General features: G+C 38.8%; 1 protein-coding gene across 2 annotated transcripts; it reads left to right on the forward strand.

Annotated features, from left to right (window-relative positions):
- Positions 1-2,324: 2,324 nt before the first annotated feature.
- Positions 2,325-19,202, forward strand: kcnk2a (potassium channel, subfamily K, member 2a). 2 transcript variants are annotated; one of them, XM_042419530.1, is made up of 9 exons: positions 2,325-2,652; positions 4,740-4,846; positions 4,983-5,095; positions 6,234-6,324; positions 7,753-7,870; positions 8,625-8,785; positions 11,729-11,930; positions 12,024-12,163; positions 14,985-19,202. In XM_042419530.1, coding segments are annotated over exons 1-9 (1,272 nt in total). In that variant the 5' UTR covers positions 2,325-2,651; the 3' UTR covers positions 15,324-19,202. The 2 variants fall into 2 exon arrangements, with proteins under 2 accessions (XP_042275464.1, XP_042275530.1); XM_042419596.1 differs by having other exon boundaries at positions 11,729-11,915.
- The last annotated feature ends 6,431 nt before the right edge of the window (positions 19,203-25,633 follow it).

Raw genomic sequence — 25,633 nt, forward strand, 5'->3', positions numbered from 1 at the left:
ATTGCTGAAGTTTAAAGACTAATTATTAAATATATTATTCAAAAAAACCCTATTCAAACAAATATTTTTACATATTCAAAATATAAATTCAAATACAATTTATACAAACATTTGCTCGCTCTACTGAACAATCAACCATTTATTGTATATCTGTGTTCATTTGCATGTATACCCCACAGCTCCTTCCTCCAGGGCCTTCATTAGTCTGTGAGCAGCAGACTGTGATTTATTCATTTGATTGTTTCAATCATCAACACATAACACTCTACAATCTTTACTTCAGGAAGTTGTGAACTTTGGTTTCAACCAGAGGGTGCAGGACAAACTGGAGACTGAGCTCCTGCAGATTCTCCAACTGCTGCTTTAGGTGTTGAAACTTTTTTTAAATTTCACATGACAAGACTGTTTTTTTTCCTGTTACTGTATCTCTGATGATGTTCATATTTGATGTTTTTTTAGTCAATATTTTGTTCCCTTCTCACCTCCCTGCCAGTCTGCCTGGAGACGCCCCTTTATGTCCTTTATCCTTTCATCCAAACTGCTTTACAATTTGCCTCTTATTCAAACTTGCACACACACACACCGATGTCAGCACGCTACAATGCAAGGTGCTGGCCTGACCATCAGGAGCAGTTTGAGGTTTGTTTGTCTTGCTCGAGGACACTTCAACATGTGGACAAAAGGAGAACCACCATCGCTGTGATTAATGAACAACCTGCTCTATCTCTTGAATCCGCAGCTGCATGTTTATATGTGTTTGTGTGTGAGACTGAGCTGAATACCTTTCTCTCAGTCATGTTTATGCTTCTTTTATACACCAAAATATCCTTCCACATGTTCATGAAAGTTATTCGTCTCTTCTCTTCTCTTCTCTTCTCTTCTTCTCTTCTCTTCTCTTCTCTTCTCTTCTCTTCTCTTCTCTTCTCTTCTCTTCTCTGCTCTTCTCTCCTCTCCTCTTCTCTTCTCTTCTCTTCTCTTCTCTTCTCTTCTCTTCTCTTCTCTTCTCTTCTCTCCATGAGTGATTCTGATCTTTAAAAATTAAACTGAAAGTCTGGATTGAAATTGTGACCATGACAATATAAGTCAATATCCTTGAGCAAATAAGATGTGTTTGATTGCAGGGAATGACTGTGATAATAACCCTGCTGTGTGTCTATGCCGTAACTATATTGGTTAAACATTTAGAGAACACAGGTCCCATGCTACAGTATAAACAGATGGATCATTTATGGTTTATATTGTTTTCCACTGGAAAGCACGGTGAAAGAACATCTCCATTTCCATCTAGCATGCATCAAATACTACATGTTTGAGATCCTAGCCAGTATAATAGTGTAACTACAGAACAGTGACCATACAAAACATAACAAGATAAGATAATTAGATCTGTGAAAGGCATCCTACTACATGTTTTATATAAAGGAAAATTCAAATCCTTATATGTAGCAGGAAAAATCTCCATCCATCTATATCAGACATCTTATCAGAGGCTTTGTGCTTACAGTGGTTCCCAACACTCTTCAAGGGCTTCAAGATAAATCTGATGAGTCACAACATGATTAATGGGACAAGAAAGAAGAGAAAACAAAGTTCTGCTGCACTGATTTGTATTTTTTTGGGTGGAGGACTCCTCTCTAAACTTTGCTTTTATTGTAAAAGGGCTGGATATTTTTTTCCATAGTTCAGGTCTCAAACAATTAGTCAAATGACATCATCTGAGAATTTTTGAAGAGAAAATCAGTGCTCACAACTTCTAGATATGATGCAACCTGTGACAAGGGGCTGCAAGAAGACACAACATTTTAATAGGTCACAGGCCAAAGTGGGCAACCAGTGCTTTAAGGTGGATCTAAGCTGTCATTATAAGATTAAAACTGCAGCAAAACCACAGTACAGAGAATACTCTCCGCTTTGTCTGTGTAACTTTCTCTTTCCCAATTGTCTTACGCTCTCTCTCCTTTTCACTAAATGCTTCTATGAGCACTAATGACCCCCCTCCACTCAGATCACCTATACCAAGAGGGTTTGCTGTCAGAATCCCTCAGATTCATTCTGACTAACACAATAACACATTACTCTGAGATGAGCAGACTTTTGTCCCATAAAGGACCCTTGTATGACACGAGGGTGTGTACATTTATGTCCAAATCACTAAAATAATGCTTACAGAATGAAAATGTATGCAAAATCAATACATATGTAGATGGGGACTCCTGAAACTAGATCCCAGTTTGGGAACCACCTCTCTGTGTCTGGCACATCCACCCCTTCCCTCCTTTCTCCACCCATCTCTTCCTCCCCCTCCTCCTCCTTCCTCTCGGTGTTATCCCGCTGCTCCAACCGGTGCGCTCAAAAGCGAGAGCGCAGGAGTGGGTGTTAGACAGCAGAAAGAGCAAGAGAGAAAAACCAGAGAAAGCTTTTTGCTGTAACATGTGGAGACAATAAAACTGCTGTGCAAGCGTAGCATCAGTGTCCGATCAGCGGTGAAAGGAGAGGAGAAGAGCAAAAGAAAAACGGAGCGCCAGTTCGTCCCCCCGCTTCAGCTCCGCAGGAAGGAGAGACGCAGAGGAGGAAAGATTCCCCTAAACGCAGTGAGAGCGTCGGATGAGGAGAAGAGGAGAGCGGAGGGCATTGGATAGGCAACACCAAGGAGTGAGTACTCACAGACAGACAACTTGTCCTGAAACTTATTCACAGCCAGGTGCAGAACTCCACCGCTCACACTGGCTGCCTTATCAATAAAACTCATCTTAATCTAATTTAATCCAAATTATTTAAATTAAATATCTAAAGTATAAACTTCAATAAAATCACACGCACTGTTTGGCAGACTTGTTCCACTATGTTTCAACACTATGAGAGAGACACTATGTGAGAGAGCAGAGATGGAGGGGTGTGTGTGTGTGAGTGTGTGTGTGTGTGTGTGTGTGTGTGTGTGTGTGTGTGTGTGTGTGTGTGTGTGTGATATTGTATGGCTATCATTGTGAGAACCAATATGAGTTTTAGACCTGGGAAGTGAGGATATTTTAGGAAAATGAAGACATTTTGGCCAGTATTCACTTCCTGACATACCTTCAAAGGGCTGTTTGAGGGTTCAGACTTGGTTTTAGGGTCAAGGTTAGAACTGGTTTTAGGTTCAGTTTAGGGTTAGGGTTGGATTTTGGCATTTAGTTGTGATGGTCAAGGTTTGGGTTAGGGAATGCATTATGTCAATGAATGTCCTCACTAAGATAGCTATACCTACTTGTGTGTGTGTGTGTGTGTGTGTGTGTGTGTGTGTGTGGTTGAGTTGACTGGAGAGAGGGATGAATAGAGGGGTGAGGGAGAAAATACCAGCAAAGAGGAGGAGAGGATATGGGAGGGTCCGTTCAGAGTCACCCAGACAGAAGAGAAGAGAAGAGGAGAGAAGAGAAGAGAAGAGAAGAGGAGAGAACAGAAGAGAAGAGAAGAGAAGAGGAGAGGAGAGGAGAGGAGAGGAGAGAAGAGAAGAGAAGAGAAGAGAAGAGAAGAGGAGAGGAGAGGAGAGGAGAGGAGAGAAGAGAAGAGAAGAGAAGAGAAGAGAAGAGAAGAGCAGACTCCCAAACCTCAAAAGTGTTAAGGTCAAATAAGCATGAAATTGTATTGTACAGTTATAGCCTATATTTAAATTACAGTCTAAAACATCTACTGTACAGGAACCTGCTGGTGACTCCACTTTCCAGTGAAATAAGCTTTGATTAGAATCAACTCACTCATTCTTTTGTTCTCACTCGGACAGAGTTTCTTTCGTACAACACACATCTCAGCAGTCTCTCTAACTTGTGTGTCTTTCTGTGTCCTCCTCTGTGATCAGTATAATTTGTCACTTAATGTTAACAATCAATATTATTTCATTAAAGATTTGTGAGCCTTAAGTGGTGGCACTCTGTAAATCATGGGAACTGAGTTTATGTGGTTTTAGTTTTAGTATTTGAAACAATAGCAGAATAACTGAGAGGTTAAAATGCTTTTGAGACACATTTTTGCAGGTTTTCTGGCAAGTTAAAATATTTTTGCTGAATAAATATTTAATGGATTAAAACAAACATGCAGCAATAATATTTATCCTATTTCTACAGTACTGTGATGGTATTCTTACAATATTTTCCTTTACCTTTGAAATCAAATTGCTGGGATGTGATGTCATTCTGTCATTATATCTGCTAATAAATTATAGTCTATTCTCATAATAGCTGAAAAATACATATAAATATAATGTTGATCCTAAATTATTCAGTTTATTATTGATAGTATAATGTACATTATTGTACGCAGAGCCCTAATACATCTCCTTTCTCCTCTCCCTACTTGATGTCAATTTACAGAAACAAAACAATATTCCTAAAAAAACAAAAGTAAAACTTGATTCAAGAGTCAAAATAACCAACATTTAAGCACATTTTTTTAATACAGTTGGTCTTACGTTGATGTACGCCACTCTCCACTCTCTGTCTCACCTTTTATTCTCAACTTGTATCTTATAAAAGCACATTCACAAACAAGCGTTGCAGCCTAAATGGGAGAAAAAAGCAGAGCACTAAATGTTAGAGCATGATGCATGCTTTTGCCAGCGTTAGACTTTAAAGGCCTTGTTGGTGATTTATTTATAAGGCCTTCTAAAATTAACAGCTAAATGTGTTTGACCAGAGCAAGAGAGCAGAGACCGGAAAGGCAAAGAAATGTGAGAAAAAATTGCCTTTTTTCTCCATTTCCCCTGACAGTGGCAGCTCCAGACTTATTGGACCCTAAATCCGCCACTCACAACACCAAGCCCCGCCTCTCCTTCTCCACAAAGCCAATCACGCTGACTCCCCGGGAGGAGAGTGAGGTGAGAGAAAAAAGAAAGAAGTCCAGACATTCAAAGTGATTGTTTTCTTTTTTTTCCTCCTCAAATGGCCTTTTGGCATTTTTATAGGACACTTCCTGTATGTATGTGAGTTGATTGATCAGTTGAAGTGTTGTAGGTGGTTGCCACAGTGATGAAATGGAAGACAGTGACAGCCATCTTTCTTTTGGTGGTACTGTACCTGGTGATGGGAGCAGCCGTCTTCAGAGCCCTGGAACAGCCTCATGAGAGGTACGCAGGCTAATCATGTGTTTACCTTTCTGTCTGCTTCACTAACAGTAAAGCCATCCATCCATTTATCCATTGTACCCAACAACTGTTACTGACCCTCTGTCTGCCAACTGTAAAAAATGTTTTCAGTAGCCGTGAAATGGATGCAAACTTATCACCTTTCACCCATTAGGCTGTTCTCAAAATTCACTGAACACTACAGTTATGACTCCCCAAAATGCAATGTGGATACACTAAAACTAAACAGTATTGGTCTATTTTGAATCTTTTGTTCATTGTGAAATTGTTTAGAATGTTAATAAATGATTTATGACACACTGTAAAATTACAATTAATCATTACTAAGAAAGGTACTAAATTATATTTGTCTAAACCTTTTTTTAAGAAAAAACATCAGCCCTGGTGCTGCTGGATTCAAGTTGTAACTGAAGGTAGTAGCTATGTTGTTGAAAGTGGTGATCATGAATCTGAGTGGATCTCTACAGTATGGAGTCTCTCAGGGTTAAATTCTTGTGCATCTATAAATTGATCTCTATATGCTTTACCCAGATTTACATAACTTTGTCATCAAATTACTTTGATGCCATAGACAGAAATCACCCCCTATTTACTATATAGTGCACTATATTTACCCTCCACCATTTATTTTGAATGTCCAAATTATGAGTGTGTAAATATGTCCACTCTACTGTATGGTGCCCTCAAATATTCAACAGTGGAAGGAAAAAGTAGTGTTGAGTGACTCTCCAGCTGTCAGTGATGATGCAAAGTGATGATGATTAGTGAGTGTCCGAAATCTCAATTTGTTGCTTACTATTAAGTTAATGAATTGAGTGTCTATTATATAGAGAATAGTGAATGAGTGACCAAGTGAATCATTTTGGACACAGCTATAGACTCAGTGTGTCAGTTTTAGAGCATGTAAACATGTGGATGTGACTGAATGTCCCTCAGTTAATTAAAGAAACACTGAGATAATAATATTTGGCAACAAGGAGGAAAACTGAGCATGTTATTCCTATTCTTAAATCTTAATACAAGTTTTTACGCTCTGGGGTGCACTCTGTGAAATATGATGACAATTCGACTTTTGTATCACAAATAATTCTGAGCTTCTCTCACTTTCTCTCTCTCTTAGTGCCCAGCGTTTGGCCATCCTGTCCCAGAAGCTGGAGTTCCTGGCCAGACACTCCTGTGTCAACCAGAGTCAGCTGGAGGAGCTGGTTAAGGTGAGAAAGACCTCACCTTAACCAGAGAAGGAATGATAAAAAATAAGTATTGTGCGTGTGCAGCATACAGACGTGTCAGCTTCTCTTATACACAAACAATTGTGATTGAACCATAGACTAAAAAATAATGGATGTAGCCATTGTGATGTCAACCATTGGTTTGTGGACTCCTGTTTTGAAGCCTCGAGTTTGCATTTCGACTGCGCCATCTTGGATTTTTGGAGCCAGAAATGACCATGTTTGGACGAGAGAGTGGAGCTGACCCTAATGCAAGCAGCTAGCTGCTACCTGCTAGCTTGGTTAGCATAGTGCATTTACAGTCTATGGCTAACTGAACTAATGCTAATGCTAATTTTTGCTAGCGAAAAGCAGGCTTAAAACCATTATAACAAAATGTACTTACCGGAAAAAACTGAACATCCAACTCCTTAGAGGGTCTTTTAGTACAACGTAACGCTGAACAAGACTTCTTTGCGCGACCAAACTGTTAAAATTAACTTTTATGAACTGAAAACACACTGAAATAGCGACGGCTATGGCTACATCTATACTCACAATTGTTACGTTATCTAACCAGCGTTGTCGCCGTGGTGGCGACTTGCCTGTGATGGCACCAAACTGTCACTCAAAGTAATCACACCCTTAATTATACATAACTTTAAGCCTTAATAAAATTTAAATGAGTGAGTTATATACATACAGTTGTCATGAACGGGGAAATTAGCTATAGAGACCAAAAACGTTGTTTGTACCAGGCTGTAAACACGTTTATATCTGCTGTAAAGTTGGGCATTTTAACCTGGGGGTCTATGGGGATTGAGTCACTTTTGGAGCCAGCCTCAAGTGGCCATTTGAGGAACTGCAGTTTTTAGCACTTCGATGTTGGCTTTATTTTTCAGCCCTGAAGGTTACCTCTTGGATAAAACACAGCTGCAGTGGTTTCAGCACCATGGACAGCTCCTGCAGCTTCACTTCTCAGCAGTGGGAAGAAATGTCAAACCACACAAAGATTATTTCTGTTGTGAAGCTTTTTTTGTTAGTCCTGTTCCCAGTTGTGAACCAGAAGGCTCTTACATTGTCACTCCAGATTACTCCAGATTTCACTTTTTTTTTTTCGCCTCGGCCACAGTCAACTAAAACTTTAAGTGACTCTTTAACTTTAACCATCTTTAACTTACTAGACACGAAAGCATGCAGACAAACATACACATTCCTTCTTACACCAGTACAAGAAACAAAGGTGCCTTCTTGAACCTTTTAATAATGATATTAGTTACAGAAAGAAAGGTAGGAAATTATGTGAATAGGTTATATTATTGTTTTTCTAATTATCATTATATATAATTAAATTTGAAAAGCCCCTTGAAACAAGTAAACTCAACACACAGTTTAACACAAATCTCTTTCTCTCTCTCTGTCCCTCTCCAGCAAGTTGTGTCTGCTATCCGTTCAGGAGTAAACCCTGCAGAAACACTGACCAACCACAGCAGCCTGTGGGACCTGAGCTCCGCCTTCTTCTTTGCTGGGACCGTCATCACAACCATCGGTAGGAAACACACACACACACACACACACACACACACCCTCAACACACATCTTTGTAATTATTTAGAACATCAGTGGTTCAAACTGATTACATATGAAAAACACAAACATTATTATTATAAACATTATATTTTCTGATATTGATGTGTAATTGTCCGGTGTGTCACCTTCCCTAAATATTAGCGTATGAGTTTAAATCATTGCAAGTGCGTGTGTGTGTGTGTGTGTGTAGTTGTGAAGCTGATTGGAGACTCAGAGGGTACAACATAAAAATAAAAAAAAACATGGATTCATCTTACCTGTTGCTTTGTTGCACCTGATTATTTAAAGGATTATTTAATAGTCTGTTTGTCTTGATTGGTTGGCTGAGAAAAAGGTTGTCACTCTGTGTTTTTATTACAAGTTTTGTTAACATTAGAAGTTTTAGAAATATTCTGCTTCATCAAAACATTGTTGGTTGAAGTAACTCGACTGTGTAAAACAAACAGTGGAACCTGGGAGAAAAATCAGTACAAAAAAGACAGAATAGAGCGATGCAACACTGAAACAATCCTTTTGAATTTTGTGAAAATCAAATCAGCAACATCACAGATAATGTGTATAATGTGTGATGTACAGAATGTGAAACAAACACCATTAGGCCAAACATTAGATGATGAAGAAGAAAACATTGTCCCTAGTCTTCATTCAACAGCCTCCATCATTCTGATCTCAGGTGATATATTTCCTCATCTCTCCATCTGTCCTCTCTGCAGGTTTTGGGAACATCTCTCCCCATACAGAGGGCGGAAGAATCTTCTGCATCGTCTATGCGTTGCTGGGGATACCCCTGTTCGGCTTTCTTTTGGCGGGTGTTGGGGATCAGCTCGGCACCATCTTCGGCAAGGGCATTGCCAGAGTGGAGAAGATGTTTGTGGTGAGTCTGGAGTAACATACATCAACATGTAAACACCAAATATTTCTGATACAAATACAGAGACACACAAGTTCACACAAGTTTAGAGTCTGCAGGCAGAAAGTCCATATAGGCAATCCTAAATAATTTATATCAAAGCACTCTTGACAATATCCTCGGTCACACCAGCTCTTTTAGTTCATATTTACAGACTTACATCTGACTTAACTCAAGATGCTTTTGCACAACATATTTTCTATATGGGTTAAATTGTAGGTGCAAGTTTTCAGGGGGAGATCAGGGAACAGAGAAGAATGAGATACTGAGATAGTTAACAGTGGAGGTTCCTTGTTTAAATGCAGTCTGTGTGTTATAAAGTTTTTGTGCTACGTGTGTGTAAATGGTCCGTGTGCCTGCACACTTTATATGCAGTGTGAACAAAACCTTTGACCTCCATTTACATTTGGATGAATAATTCTGCAGACAGTCTGAATATATTACTGCACATCAGGTATTGATTGAACCCTCAAACTGTTAATGATTGTTAGTTTTGGTTAAAATCTGAATTGAAGTTAGTTTAGTCTTTATGAATCCAGAGCTCAAACCGAATAAGTAATTTAATAGTAGTAGTAATCAATTTATTTGTCATGTCATGTGGACATGCTGTCCATTTGACATCAGCATTAACATGTTATTTACATCCCAAAATGAGAGAAACAATTTGTGTCTGAGTTGAAGTTACAGTTGTGAATAATTTGCTTTGCAGTCTTGAATGAAATGAGTTGATAATGTGTAATTCAGAATGATTTGCTCCTTCTGCGGCTCTGAGGGCACCCGAAGGACTCTGTAATGCAATATGATTAAGGCTGAGGACGGAGGACAAAAGTTCATTGTGTGAGTGTGTGTGTTTTTGGAAGCTTTATTGCTCTGTACCCAGATTGTGTGAGACTGCTGCATTATCCTCAGAGAATACTGTGAATGTCTTTTCTTTTGTACTGCACCCTGAGGAGCAATTTATAGGATAATGCTATTACTGCTCACACTGAACTCTCTCTCTCTCTCTCTCTCTCTCTCTCTCTCTCTCTCTCTCTCTCTCTCTGTGTGTGTGTGTGTGTGTGTGTGGATACAGTGTCAGACTGTTTTACCATTTCACTTCAAAAACAGTTTTCTCCCTGTAATCTGTAATTTGTTAAGTAATATTTAATTAATCACTGATATGGTCAATTGTTGCTGAACACAAAAACTGAAAAAATTAACTTTTACTGTGGTTGGAGATGCATTTCATACCATACTACCGGATGATGCTGATGGCCTTGTGGGCTTGACACTGGACATGTTGGTATCTTAAGGCACACTAGTGTAATAGCTCCATGGATGGAAATGTAGATCGGGCTGTCGGTGACACCGCTTTAGTCCAGACTGGAATATATCAACAATTATTGGATTGTTTGCCATGAAATTTTGTAGACATTCATGTTCCCTGGAGGACATATTGGAATGACTTTGGTGATCTTCTAACTTTTCCTCTAGTGCCGCCATGAGGTTGACATTTGTGGTTTTGAGTGAAATGTCTCTTAAACTATTGGATGGGTTGCCATGAAATTTTCATGTTCCCGTCACGATGAACTGAACTTGAAGGTGATCCCTTCACTTTTCATTAAGCACCATCATCAGGTTAAAAAAAAAAAAAAAAAAACACTTTTTCAAATACTTTGGTTCATGACCAAAAACCTGCAAACTAATAACATTCCCATCAGCCTCAGCTGTACTTTATATTTAGTGCTAATTAGCAAACGTTGGCATTTTCCTCAAAGCTCCATTGTGCCTAAGTACAGTGTCACAGAGGTGTTAGCAACTCTGTAGACATCAAAATCAGCAACATGAGCCCGTTTTTTCTCAGGTTGTTGGATGGCCTTTCCTTTCATTTCTTGGTCGGTTAAGTCATTAAAGGATACGTTCACAATTTTTCAAGTCTGCCTTAAAACAACAGTCAGGTGTCCATATGAACACTGAAAGAGGCTTTCCTGGGTGTAATCATTCCTCCTGTTCATACGGGCTATTAAAAGATCCCCTTCACATGTGCTTTTAGTGTAGGTGATGGGGGCCAAAATCCACAGTGTGTCCAGTCATTTTGTGCAAAAATACATTGAAAGTTTATCTGAAGCATATATGAGGCTTCAGCAGTCTGAGTTAGTCATATCAAGGGAATATCTGCCACATTTACAGTCTTTTTAGCATCAAATTCCGTCCTTGTGTTTCCTTGGACAGTGTCTCCCTGTTGAGCTGCAGTGGAAGTATAGTAACAAAAAGAGGGACTTTGGTACTAAAAAGACTGTAATGTTGAAAGATATCTACTTGATTTGACTCATTTGGACGACTGAAGCTTCAGATAAACTTTTAAATACATTTTTATACAGAAGGAGGCTTCTGGATTTTGGCCTCCATCACTTACATTGTAAGTGCTTTATGAAGGGATCTCTTAATGAATGTATGAACAGGAGGAATGACTATAGCAAGAAAAAACAATTTCAGTGTTCATTTTGGCACCTGACTGTTGTTTTAAGACAGACTTGAAAAATTGTGAACCGTTGGCTTCCACACAACATCCGGTACCTACATAGCTGAAGTTCTAACATAATTTCGGTTACTTCTCACTGCTGGACAAGGTGATCAATGTACATATTTTATCAAAAAAAATTTATATTGGAACTGGATTTCTGTCTTTCAAGCACCTCCTTGCTGCCTCTCCAACAGTTCCAGCGAAGAGGTCAATAATTTATGTTTTACAATACAGTTTGACGCAGCATCTACACTACACAGGAAACTGTGAACAATGAGGGAGTGATGAAGCTTCATGTACTTTGCACTGCAGTGATCACAAACATACCAAACAGATCAGATGTCCTCCAGTTGAAATTCACCATCACATTGCTCATTTTCTCAGCCTCTGTGTCTCCCCTGCAGCACTGGGACATCAGTCAGACAAAGATCCGGGTCATATCCACCCTACTGTTTGTGTTGTTTGGCTGCTTGCTGTTTGTGGCGCTCCCAGCAGCCATCTTTAAACACATCGAGGGGTGGTCTGCGCTGGAGTCTCTTTACTTTGTGGTCATTACCCTGACCACCATAGGATTTGGGGACTTTGTAGCAGGTACAAACACAGCCAGTGAGTGAATGTCACCATTAGAAAAAGAACTCTGTCTCTTTGTACCACACTCATCATGTGTTTGAAAGACTCACTATCTCTCTCTGCGTCTAGGTGGCTCAGAAATAGATTACTTGGACTACTATAAACCAGTTGTATGGTTCTGGATTCTGGTGGGATTGGCGTACTTCGCTGCCATCCTCAGCATGATAGGAGACTGGCTGAGAGTCATCTCCAAGCGGACCAAAGAAGAGGTGTGTTGGCTTTCATTTTCTACTTCATCCTTTTTTTCTGTAATTTCTTCTATTTCTTTGTGCGTACTTGTTTACCTAAAAACGTTTACATTTCTACCTTCTGTATCTCTTTCTGTCTTTCTTTCAGCACAGTGACACACAAGTTATCTGTGCCACTTAGTTACAGTGACCCTCAGCTGTCCCCACCTCAACTTTTGCCCTCTGCTTAACTTCATTTCAATGATAAGACTGTTTTCTAATCCAATTGACTGTGCGTAATCCAAACACATAAAACAGTCTTAGTCCATTACTGTGAGCATCTCCAGAGAGAGAGAGAGAGTGTTTGGACAATGTGTGATGATGCTCTTATAAGAAAATGTATCTAGAATTGTCTGAGCTCTAAATATAACACAGATTATGCGAATGAATGCAGCTGTTTCCAAAGGAAAATCCGTGCTCACCAATATTTTTCAGGTTCCTTGATTTTACACTAATTTCCTAGATTTTCTGAATAATTTGCAGGTATGAAACAATCAATTTTAGGACCTTTTACAAAGAAGGTGGTGCAATTTGGTACAAATTCTAAGAAAAGTGTTAAGTTGGTTTAGTTGGTAAGTACCCACTTAATATATTTAAATAAGACACCTAATAAATTTGATTCTTTAACTGACTGAAAATACTTTTTCAGTGTGTAGTGTTGTGTGTCAAATGATATATTAGCATATTAGGGTTGTTCAATAATTTCCTAAAAGTAGCTTCTGTGTATCTGTCAATTCTCAGGACAATTTTTTAAAGAGTTATGTACTTTGGTGGTATACAGGAAATGTGCTCATTATAGAGTTTTTAAGAAAAAGCCTGATATGCTGATATATAGTTTGACACACACAACTACACACTGAAAACAAAGTATTTTCTGCCTGATAAAAAATCGTTAAGAGTCTGATGTATTAAGAATTTTTACAAATTTACAACGATATATGAACCCAAATATACTAAACAGGCACTTACCCACTAAATCAAGTAACACTTATGTTTTAATTTGTACCAAGTTGCACCGCCCTCTCTGCAAAATGTCCTAAAAAATTACTGTTAAATACCTACAAATTACTACCTGTAAATTAGCATAAACTAAGATCTAACATCTAAACAAGAGTTTTCACAGGAGTTGTCATTAGTCAACTGGTATTTAATTCACCAGAGTTTGACTGGTAGGTTAGTGTGAATGGAGATTTGGTCACACATTTTATTATCACTTTTTCAATTCTGAACAAGAAAACATCTTATAATCAACAAGTAAGACTTGGATCTTTGGCAAGAACATGATGACATGACATCACACGACATGGTGTGTGTGCCCATTAGTTAAGCATAATTAGTTGAATGATGCTGGTCTGCAGCTGCAACTGTTAAGTGGTTTTGCATGATGCGTTTGTGTGTGTGTTCACTAATGATCCCCATGGCTTCTCATGCTGAAGTCCTGTTGTGATCCCACATATCTTACTGACCTGTGAAGTGTGTGTGCTGTTATCATCAGGCTCTGTGATGTAGTTAGAAGCAGAGACATTGTTCGAGGTGTGTTTGCACAAGTTTCCTTTTTTGCTCTGAAGTGATACAAGAATCTAAGGCTGCTCCAGCCATCCTCTGATGAGATATTAGGGCTAAACATTAGAAAGCAGAAATATCCTGGTTAAACATCGCTCCACCAACTAATCTCCACTTTTTCTTGTTTATCAGCGTCTTTGTTGAATCTGATTTCATGCAGAAAGTCACATCTTGAGTCAAATTTCTTATTAAACCTCAAAAATCACTTTAACTGATGTGGGTTTCTGAGAGGAAGTGGACTTAAAGGACAGGTTCACAATTTTACAAGTCTGTCTTTAACCAACAGTCAGTTTGCCAAATGAAAATAACCAACTGTTGTTGTTTTTTAAGACAGACTTGAAAAATAGTGAACTTATCCTTTAATTACACTATAAAATTCATGAATGGAAGCGGAAGTAACATTTGGTTATATTCATACATTGTTAGTAAAGGGCATCTCGTACCATCACACACTGATGTGTTTGTAACATTACTAGAAAAGTAACAGTATCGTTACCGTACCTCGCTCGTTGAGGTGGCTTAACTCTAATGGATAAATGTATTAGAAATTTTCTGTTACGGACAAATATACAAATAATTTCATGATGAAAAAGCTTCCTGGATTAATGTCCAATACAATTGTCCCCACAGGCAAAATACTAAAGTAATATTTGTTTCAGACATTTCATGTCTTAAAGTTACAGTGTTTTTTTTTTTTAATCTGTGTATACGAAGAGAGTGAAACTTCATTCATATTAGATTTTGTGGTTTCCTGAAGACGTACGTTGAGGTTTTTGATTCATTTAAATTCATTGAACTGATTTTTCTCCTTAAATCATCTCAAAACTAGATTCAGTGTAGCAGCACAGTCAGTGTTCAGAATAAAATAACTACAAAAGTTCAGTCTCAACAACATAATGACAGTTGATGAATACGCTTACAGGCCTGTTCAGTTGCAGATAAATTGTTTTAATGTAATTGAGTTGACTTCCTGGTCAGTGATAATGTCTTTCTCCATCTTACTCTCACCTGTTTTTATTCTCTTGTGGTTTTCTGATGAAGATGTTTATTTATGGCAGATCATTAAAGGGCCATGCTGTAGTTTCAGCCAGAGCATTTATAGCTATGTGGTAGTAAAATTAACCCCAGAGGGAAAATAATAAGCAAACACTGACGTCCTAATCAGCATAATGCGATTCTGTTCATTTCTTACATCATGTAGTCTTCCTCACCGCATTTCTCTCTCTTTCTGTCCTTGCAGGTGGGAGAGATCCGCGCTCACGCTGCAGAGTGGACGGCTAATGTCTCAGCAGAGTTCAAAGAAACACGCAGACGTGTTAGTGTTGAGATCTACGATAAGTTCCAGCGCGCCGCATCGATTAAACGCAAACTGTCCTCGGAGCTGGGATTCAGCCCTGCCCCTGAGCTTACGTTGCCCAGGAGAACTGCGTCGGTCAATTACAGTGATGAGCGGGAGAGGAACGAGAAGGAGGCTGGGCTGCAGGGCCTGACGACACCACTGGCCAGAAACGGTGGTTTGATCATAAATGGTTTGGACCCAGAGAGAGGAGATATCGCAATCATAGAGCACCTCAAGTAGAAAGACGATGGCCAACACCTTTCAAGGTCTTTCTGAGGTCTTTCAGTTTGCAATGAGAAAAGCAACGACACCAACATGCTGCAAGTCATCATTTGTGGCATCAGTGCTGAGAGCAGATGTTTTTATTCACAAATTAAGTAATTATGAAAATGTGGTGACTCCAGGAGGGACATCTTCACCCCTCTACAGGGAGGTTGGAGTATGTGGAGGGAGCCAAAACCCCCTTCAAGAACACTTCAATGGATTTTTGACAATAGAAGACATTTAAAGAATGAGAAAAATACATAATACATGAGTTGTTCTGAAGTTGTCCTGGATGAGAACTGGGATGAGACTAGATGTCAAGCAAACCTCACTCAGCTGTTGGGAATGGAAAGATCTTGGAATAAAGTACATTTTCCCGTTAATGTTGACTTGGGTTCAGCGTTTATCTCTGCTAAAGGACAAAAGAAAACGTACTGTAAACATACAGTCACAGTATTTGGTGACCCAATATGGAAAAAATCTGAAGAACTTCCAAACGTGCCTGTCTGCGTCTGCAGAGTCCAAACTCTAAACATATTCTATATTTGAACAATTTAGGATGAAATGTTAATACAAAAGTTATACAACCTAAAATGTCTCTGTTTGGTATCTGGATGCAGAGTGACGCTGTTAACTGAAACATCAGATGCTGCTTCAGCTCTGTACTGTAAATGGTGAAATGTAATGATATCAGACATGTGAAAGTAAGATGTTTGAAATACAGAGATGGTGGATTTCTTCAAAATGACTGTAGAATGTAAAGAAGTTCAGGTTGTGAAGATGGCAGGCGGTGACATATTGTTTGTGCTACAGACATTTAGATTGAGATCATATCAGAGGTTTATTTTTTCTGGCAAAGGACAATTACTCACAAAAAAAATTAAATGTTTGCAATTCTGAAAATGTTCAATCCTGCACCAAAGCTTAACCAAAATGCAAAATTTAAAAGCATGTGCAGTTTAAACTCTTAAACTCTTTATGATTATAATTCTAACCGCTGCAATCAGCTGTAATAGAGGAACATATGTTTAGTTTCATGAGTTTAGTCACCAGGTATGATACTTGAAATAATCTGTTGCATGTTATGGTGGAATATCATCACCACAAGCCACTGTAATACTGAAAAGATGTGCTGTTATATGAGTGCGTTTCTTTACTTTTGGTGTTTTTCCTCCAACCTTTGTCAGACATGTCGGTAAATGTTCTAATTTACAGACACACAGTAGTGAAAAATAGTTAATATTGTTACCAACAACAAATATAAGCCATTATTTTTATAGCTAGGCCATAATAATTACTTTTACTCAGCAATTTCAAATTTACAACTACACTCAGACCTGGCATATTTCAGTCAAACAAGCTTTTGAGTTACTTCTTTATTTACCATTCCCAGTAAGATGTATCTGTCTTTAAACTGGTTACCAGTGACAGCCATGACAGTAGTACAGTGCTTTCGTAAAGAGCTTAGTAAGACTGTAGATCTCTTTGTAACGTTGTCATCTCAACGTTTTTATTGTGACACATCACTACATGGCGTATTTACCACTAACTCCTCTCAGCTGTAGAGAAAGAAGCAGAAGGAGAAAAGTTCAAAATGTCTCTGATTCTGGATGCAAAAGAAATGTGAGAGCGCCGATTGTTTCTATGTGGAGATTCATCAAACTTTTGCTGTGCCTTAAACTTTTTATTTTGCCAAACTAAGGCCGAGCACAACACACTGTGAAGTGGACAACTGACTCAAACATCGTCATAAGTAACCAAACTATGTGACGTTGGTGTATATCTAGTCCAACAAAACTAATTCAGTTGTTTACATTCAGGATACTGCGCTGGCCTCGATCCACATGGACACATACTCAGCCAATGCTTTGTTTCTGTTATAATATTTGAATGACCCAGTGGATCAGGCGAGACTGCTGCTGATTTAGTTGCTGGTAGCAGAAAAAGTTCATATTTGTCTTGGAAACTGTAGTAGTTGCCCATGAAGGATGCTTTGTCTCTTTGAGCCAATTAGACACAACCATTAAAATTGTTCATTTACGTGAGACAAAAGTCTCAACTTCTGGAGTTGTAATAGAGATGAGATTATTGTTATTAATGAGATATGACATATTTAATTTCTCTCTCACACTGATGACCTCTTTGTAGGTCTTCAGTGTGAACATGCACACATCAAACTTCAATGTTGAGACAAAGTTTTCACCCAAGTTTGAATCAGGCCAGTGCTGTCAAATATTCACAAACACATTAACTCACATTACACACACTAACTAAATTAACATCTGACGGAGCTGCAGCTTCATGGTTTAGAGTCCATATAACATATCATAGTATTGTATTGGTATGTTGTGAGGAGCAGGACCTGAAATGAAAATAACAAATTAATCTGTTTCTGCTTTTCCAGCAAATCTTTCAGTTTACTCGCTGCTGACCGACCTAAAACTGCTATATTTCACATTGTACACATTTCTGAGTTGTGCCAAATCTGAGAAAACATTTCTGGTAAACTTTCCAATGAGAAGGTATGATTTTATCATCTGATCTTTAACTGTCTTTATCAGTTGTCATACATTTGGTGCCCTGGAGAACACTGTATCTCCACTTTTTATGTCTGTGGACATGCGTGACCTTAAGGATGAGTCAAACTACTGATGTGATTGTTTTAAGTGTCAGAAAACTTGTTCTGGAGCATCAGTCAAACCATTTGTGTTTGTTTATGTAATAATGTCCTTCTGCAAGCCCCCGAAGTTACTGTTAGGATTTATAAGCAAAATGACATAGAGAATATATTCACACACACACACACACACACAATGAGGGTTCTCTTGTACACCTGCCGTTGAAAATGCACTTTGATTAACAGCATTTGAACGTAACAACATGCCACAGCTCTCACCGCTAACCAGTCCATCCAATCAGAAGGCTCTGATTCTGTTATGTGGCGTTAACTATAACTACATAAAACGTTTCAGTCTGACGATGACAGCGAGAGTTTAACCCTTAGATTAATGACAACATACACGAGGAGTGTGACACCATCTTCAAAAGAGTCATTCTTTTATCTAAAAGCCACAGTGATCAAGCTGTGAGGAATATTTACAACTTATGATTTAGATTTTAAGTTGTATTTTTTTTTAAACATTGGAAATTTATATTTGACAGCTTTGTAGATTAGGATTGAGAACTTTTAGTAGGCTGTTGAATGAATTTAGAGAGTAATGACAAAATAAAAAAAGTCTGTAGAGTAGCCTCTAATTCATCATGGTGCCAAAAATGGGCCGAGAACAGCAGGCACATTTCTGTATGTGCAGAAATAAGAAAAAATGCTATAAGTATCCAGTCCATTTGCAATTATTTGATATTTTTGGAACTGGCCTCTTTTATTGGACATTTTAGTTTGTCTTTTAGAAGTGGACATTCTCATCAAATTAACAGAAATATAGGAAAAGTCCAGAGGGTGTAGCTTATAGCTGGTTTAGACTATTTCTAGAGTCATAGTGTTTTTAGTTCTGCACTAACTCAGAGGCTGTAATATTCAGTACTAACACAGGATGGAAACATTAGTGACGTTACACTGTGTGGTGGCTGGTTGGTCTGTCTTTGCCTTCTCTCTTTGCTATTCAGTTAAAACATATGACATTGTTACACAATCATCCTTTTTTTTAGCTGTGCTAAAGTGAAGCTAACTGAAAAAAATGTTCCTTTTCCACTAATGTGCCAGATGTGTCGATGATTTTTATGGCCGCGATGATCATGAACGCTTTGTATTTTTCTACACTCTATGTTTGTACTGGTAGAGTATTTCTACACTGGTGTAAGTCTGTATGAATGTCTGTAGAGCCCAAACGCAATGTAACAAAGAGTTTTGTACAATATGTGACTTACAAATATACAAAAATTCAGTTCTTTCCCTGCGTGCTGTGTCATTCAATCAAACTGAGTCAATTTAATCAAATATATTTTATTTACACAGAGCAGCGTGTAGAAATTGGCGTGAAATTTAATTTTCTGGTTTGTTTTCATTATATCATTTGGAAATCTTCAGGAAAATTTGCAGTTAATCAGAGGAACATATGATCAATATGATGATTTGTCAAATGATAATGAAACTTCTTGCAGCTGCATTAGGGTGAACAGATAATCCAACTTAACCTAAAACATAACTTCTAAGTTTTTAATTTCACACAAAAGAGACAGAAATACCATATTATAGCAAATGCCAAATAAGGAAGCACTAGCAGCATCATCAGATTGATGACAAAGTCATTCCCACCACTGCCAGACATAACTTTGCTTTATTAAGTATTTGGAAGCACATTAATCAGTATCTTCTGTTTCTCTCACACAGTTCACAGCCGATGAACCGCTGAGCGATGATTAAACTTCCTGGATGATAGAGTGGTCTGATGAGTGGGACTGGCCAGTGGTTGCAGGTCTTGTGATGCGTGAGGTAAAGTTATCAAAACAGGAAGTGCAGACCAGAATCAACATTGCACAGTCAAACTGCCTCAGTACTCGGGCTCATTTCAGCATGATATTTCCTCTGTTGGAAGAGCTCCTCTCTAGCCAGCAAAGGCCGGGCTGGAACCACATGATCAGTAATGTGATGAATAAAATATGTCCTGCAAGCTAAAAGTGGAGATATTGATGCTATATGTGGTATTTATTTATATATAACCATGAGCGAGGTGAGTGGATTGTGAGGAAAAAGTAAAAAGCAAGTCATAATTCAACACAGCTGCAGGCTTCCACACATACAAAATTTGCATTTTTTTCGATTCACACCACAAGCTGCTGCTGGCCAGGACTCCTTGCATGTCCTCTGATCCTCTTTAAGTGGACTTTTGGGAGGTTGCACTACTGAGACTGATCAATATCCTGCCCTAGGACACCTTTGAAGGTGACTTTACCCAAAATACACTCAAAAACACATTATTGGAAGCTCTTCACTGTGGGGTCTGTGGTTTAACAAGACTAGCCGGAATATTGACATGTTGTTTGTTTTTCAGATGTAATTTTGGAGGCTTTGAGCAAAACAAATCAGTCTCAGCAGCTGAGATCTTAAAACCCTCAGCAAATAAAACCAAACTATCTGCAATTCCATGGTTCAACACCATTAGGGATACACACGAAAACACAATTTTGTAATTCGGCTGAACTGACCTTTTAAGAGGAATATGTAGAGATCAAACTCTGGTCCACACAGATTGTTGAGCCTCACCAAACCTCAGTGCATCCTGCCACATCAACAGTCTACGTTCAGCAAAATCTACTTGCTACAGTACAAACAGGATACCTGTCATTTTGTATCATCTATTCAGAGAATAGTTACTGGATATGTAACTTCACCTGTAATTTATTTGGGCATATGTCAGGTCTGAGTGGAGCTGTAAAATTACTGCGTTTTTCTGTTGTTATAAGATATTTTATCAGCTCATACAGTCTGTGTCTCTCGTTAATGTAACCCAGGTCCAGTGAAGGTCTTTGATTCAGCTCATATTTGCAAATCCTTAATTTTTTGAAACTAAGTGTCTGTATACAGTAACTGCATATTTCACAGAAAGCTCACAAGCTGCTACACGGAGCAGACAACACTGTTTTATCTTCTTTTTGCTGCAGCTCTGTATTTGCGGTGTTGTCCTCGTTCAACACGCGTCTGTGAAAGTAATTTCCCTGAGGGGGGGTTAATGTTTCAAACCATTGCAAGTACAGGAGTCAGATGAACTGAAGCGTCCACCGGCTTTTATGTTGATTCTGTTATAATGGTTTCTATTTTTAGTTCTGTAAATGTAAAAGCAATTCTTCAGTTCTGCTAGAAAGGTGCTGTAAAAAAGCCTGGGGATAATGGCAAAATAGCTCATACTGTGTGTGTGTAATTGAACATTATATCTCCATGAGTGTAGGGAGGCAACCGTGAATATCATAACGTAGCTTATAGTCAAGCCGACATGGTCAGGTTTTCAGGCAGCTGCTCATGATGGTTTTTAAGTTTTTCTTTCTTTTCTCATTCACTGTTGCCAGTCATTCGTTTCCTTTAGTCCTCTTCTCTCTTCTGCTATCCACAGTTTTACAGCTTCACAGTCTCTTCTCACGCAAGGACTCAGACATCAGAGACGAGTTGCCTCTGATGGCAGCCAGACAGCCAGACATCTTCTTTTCTCACCACTTCAACAGGAAATGTGTTATATTTAACCTGCCACAGACATAAAGCGCTGATGTAGCTTTAAGCACGCCAATCCATCACACAACTAACAAAACCAAAAAGACCAGAAGGATCCAGATTTTAATGTCTTTAAAGGCAACAGTGGTGGAAAGGAGCACAAGTCAGCCTGTAAACAGTTTGTATGAAACGTTCAGTGAAGTCTAAGAAAATTATATGAGTGACTTCATGAGTCATCTCAGTTTGCGGACCACACATTTTAACAGAAAGTCTGAATTACAAACCGGTGGCATGGAGTTTGAAAGAATTTACCAGCCAGGAAGGGTCGAACCATAGACACTTATGTGTTGCAATATGGGGAATGTTGGAGCTTGACCCATACTAGGGACTACGAGTCAGGATATCTGTCTCTAATAAGTCCTCCAACTTCAGGGAAATGCAACACTAAATTGCTGGAGTGCCTCCTTAAAGACAGACTTGATCCAGCTCAAAATATGCAAAGAACGAAGGCAGTAATAAAGATTTTACACATAATTAGTAGTCAATGCTATTATTGTTAGACATGAGAGTAGATGAGTAGTAGTAGACATTAGAGTTTATAAAGGGTTTATAGGTTTTAATAAAATATGCATTGAAGAGAACATTTTAACAGCCAGGCAAAAGTCTGAATCCACTTCAGATTAATGAAATTTGCAGAGACAGCAATCTTTATAGAGCCATGATAGTCATCATAGTTCTGAAAATATTAACGATATCCAGTTTGACAAATGACCAGAGGGACTTCTCAGGGGTTGACATTACATCAGAAGAGATTTTGTGTACTATTGGTTCTATCAAACATGGTATCTGATCGTATTCATTTGTGCAGAGTCTCTGTTGACAGACTTGAATGGGATTATTTAGCATCTGTTTTGTTTAGATAAACAAAACTAATTAACTTTGGTCCCATTGTATCTTCATGGATTCCAATTTTACGGTTTATAATTCTCCAATGTCAGTAATCAACACAAACAGTCAATACTGTTTTTTCAGACTATCTGGTAGAATAAGGCAGGGTTGTCCACTGTCTCCATTATTATTCACTCTCACTATTGAACCCCTTCCCATGAAAACCAGATCACATAACCAGATACAAGGTACTAAGATTGGAGGTGAAAGGTTATTTCTTGGTATGTTGACGATATTTTTGTTTATTTAAGCAATCTACTCAGTTCCAATTCTTTTTATGCTGCTTGACCTCTTTACATAATGCTTTCAATCTGAATTACCTGCAGATATTGGATACAACTTCCAGTGATATAAAGAGGTTTACATCCCATCTCCCTTGTATTAATTTCACTTTCATCACCACTGTCGTACTTCTTTCAAAAATTAAGATTTATTTCTTCCTTCATATGAAGAAGTAAGTCTCCAAGAATCACCTCTCAGGTTCTTCAGCTTCAACTGGTGGTCGTAATTAATTACCCACTTTCAAAATGTATTTTCTCTTAGCTCAGCTGACCCAACTCAAACAATGATTCTCCAGTCACTTAAATGCAAGGGCTAAAATGGAATCACATGTTTCTCCCTGAAACCTGAAACATATACCTTATAATAACACATGAATTTACAAAAATTGCAAATAACCCTTGTTTAGAGAATCATCCATCCATCCATTTTCTTTACCACTTATCCACACACCCTGACTACCGGCACCAATCCGATACATGAATGCAGTGATGGCTGAACGAAACAGGAGTATCGTGTGGAGCTATATCACAGCTGTCAATGAGCACATTAAACACATGAAAAACCACTAGAAACAGAAGTGTGACCTGCAACAGAAAAGAAGGGAGGAGGAGGAAAATGCTTCAGACAGAGACAGAGAGTCTTTTCAGAGAGCATGAAATAGCCAGGTATACAGTTTATAGTGGTAAAATTAATATTTTAGTCCAATCGGATCTTTAGCATTGGTTAATATTACATTTTCAAAGTATAATTGGTCACCATTAGCTGTTACTTAAGCAGACCGGTTAAATATAGACAATATTTAGATATTCAAATAATATATTCAGCCCATTGACACTTATTATTAGTTATCTAAAATGGGGGCTCGTCCAGAATCAAATGAACCATGTTGGTAAGATGAAATCTAGCCTTTGTGGTAATTTGGCCTGCTTTTGTTTTTGCTACCTCCTGCGATGATGGGAGTCTTTAAATTTGTTTGTAGGCATTTGGAAAGAGTTTGCCTACCTGGTTACCAATTTGGGGAGTATCACATGAGTTTTGTTCTATTTTGGGGAAGAGCAAATTTGTAGTCCTCCAGTACGTTACTGGAGTTTTTCCCACTATGTTTTGGTAACACACTCTGGCAATAAGTTTGTTTTAGCTTGACCTCTTAAAGTGGCAGTGAAAGTGGGTAGAGCTCTATGCTCGGAATCACGTCCATGGCTTTCTGGGGGTAACTGCATAGCAAGTGCTTACTGGACCCACTGGTTTACAGTGAATAAGTACCCTCATCAGTAGCTGCCTGAAGATCAGGGTTGAGCTTATGTAGTTGTATTTGTGAACCTAGAATGGGGAAGCTCCAGTTTGTTTGTGTGGACTACCTTTTGGTTTTGTTGATGCACATCAGGATTCAGCACTTTAGTTTTGTGTTTTGTGTCAGGTTTGTTTAATGAAAAGGGTTTGTTACCTTCCTGTTTGTATGTCTCATGTAGTCAGGGATTGGGCCTTGATGCTGTCACACACCTGATGCATTGTCTTTGGTGCTGTGGAGTCAGGGAGTTGGCCTTGACACACACATTAGTCATCTGTACAGAACCATCCCACATGGTTTTTGCTCTGTCCTCTATCTCTGCTTATGCCACTCTTTGGCATTAGAAAACTGACCTACCTTTTTGATGATGGCATATCAACATTCTATAATCAGCTGCAAGAAAAATATGGTTTACCATCCAGCTGTTTTGTTTTTCTCAGTGACTAGGAGGCTTCTTGCAAGAACCCAAACAAACTGGTATTAAAACTTGCCGGCAACACAGATGTCACTAGACAAAAGTGGGAACGAGACGTAGAGCTTAGCTTAAGTAACCAGAAATGGTCTGAATTATTAAGAAAAAAAATCCAATACTAATACTCTATAAATCAATTATAAGCCATGAATAAGAAAATCTTTTTGGGTGCCAGGTTATAAACAGTTGAAGGGATTTTTCACAACCTGGCAACCCAAAAGATTTTCTTATTTAAAGTTTATAAGTGATCTATAAGCATTAGTAAATTATTTGGTCTACACCTTATTCCTAGGTTTAAAAAAAACAACCTTTGGGGGACATTTTATCAGTGCATATGATGTTGTTTTAATGTAAATAAAATGTACCACCATGAGATGAACTCTTTCCCGCTGTCCTGTTCATACACACCAGTCGACACTTCCTGCCAGTGACTCTCCGTTGGCCCAGAGAGCTGCTGCTTACATAGTGCTGCTGGGCAAAGAATAGGACAAATCATGCATACAGCAGGGGGATCGACAGTCCGTCGGTCTGTCAGTTCCGCAGACAGACGCGCACACACATGCATACACAAACACACTCTCCAGTCTGAGAGCCAGTGATAACATAGCTCAGCGCACCCATCTCCTCATTTCCCGTGTCCTCGGCCAGAGTTGGTTCTGGCACCGCAGCTTCCGCTAACAGCTCCAGCCAGAGACATCAGAGCAGGACTGTATCCGCTCTGAGGTGTGTGACTGTGTCATCTCCGCTCTGTTCCCATAACCCAGCATGCCCCACTGTCCCCTCGCCCACCGCCAGTCACGGGGAGACAGAGGATGAGCAGACCAGGTGAACGTTAAACAAAAGAGTGTCGAGTTTTCTTTGATGGTCCAACAAGATGAAGATCTACAACAAGATCTATTGTTTTCTATCTTAATGTGTCCTTATTAGGTTTTAGCAGAGCCAGAGGTCAAAAGGTCACCATGCTGACCTGAGCCGAGACATCAATACCTCTAATGCTTAAGTCTATACACCAGAAGAGAAGATCAATGCTTATTGATCCAAAGCAGCATTTCTGAATCACATCATGAAGGTTCACCCAGAGAAAACCCTCTAATCATTTTTGACATTTCACATCAGCTGCTGTCGATGTGTGTCAG

This window comes from Thunnus maccoyii, chromosome 1 (assembly GCF_910596095.1).
Source record: "Thunnus maccoyii chromosome 1, fThuMac1.1, whole genome shotgun sequence".
NCBI classification, from domain to species: Eukaryota; Metazoa; Chordata; class Actinopteri; order Scombriformes; family Scombridae; genus Thunnus; species Thunnus maccoyii.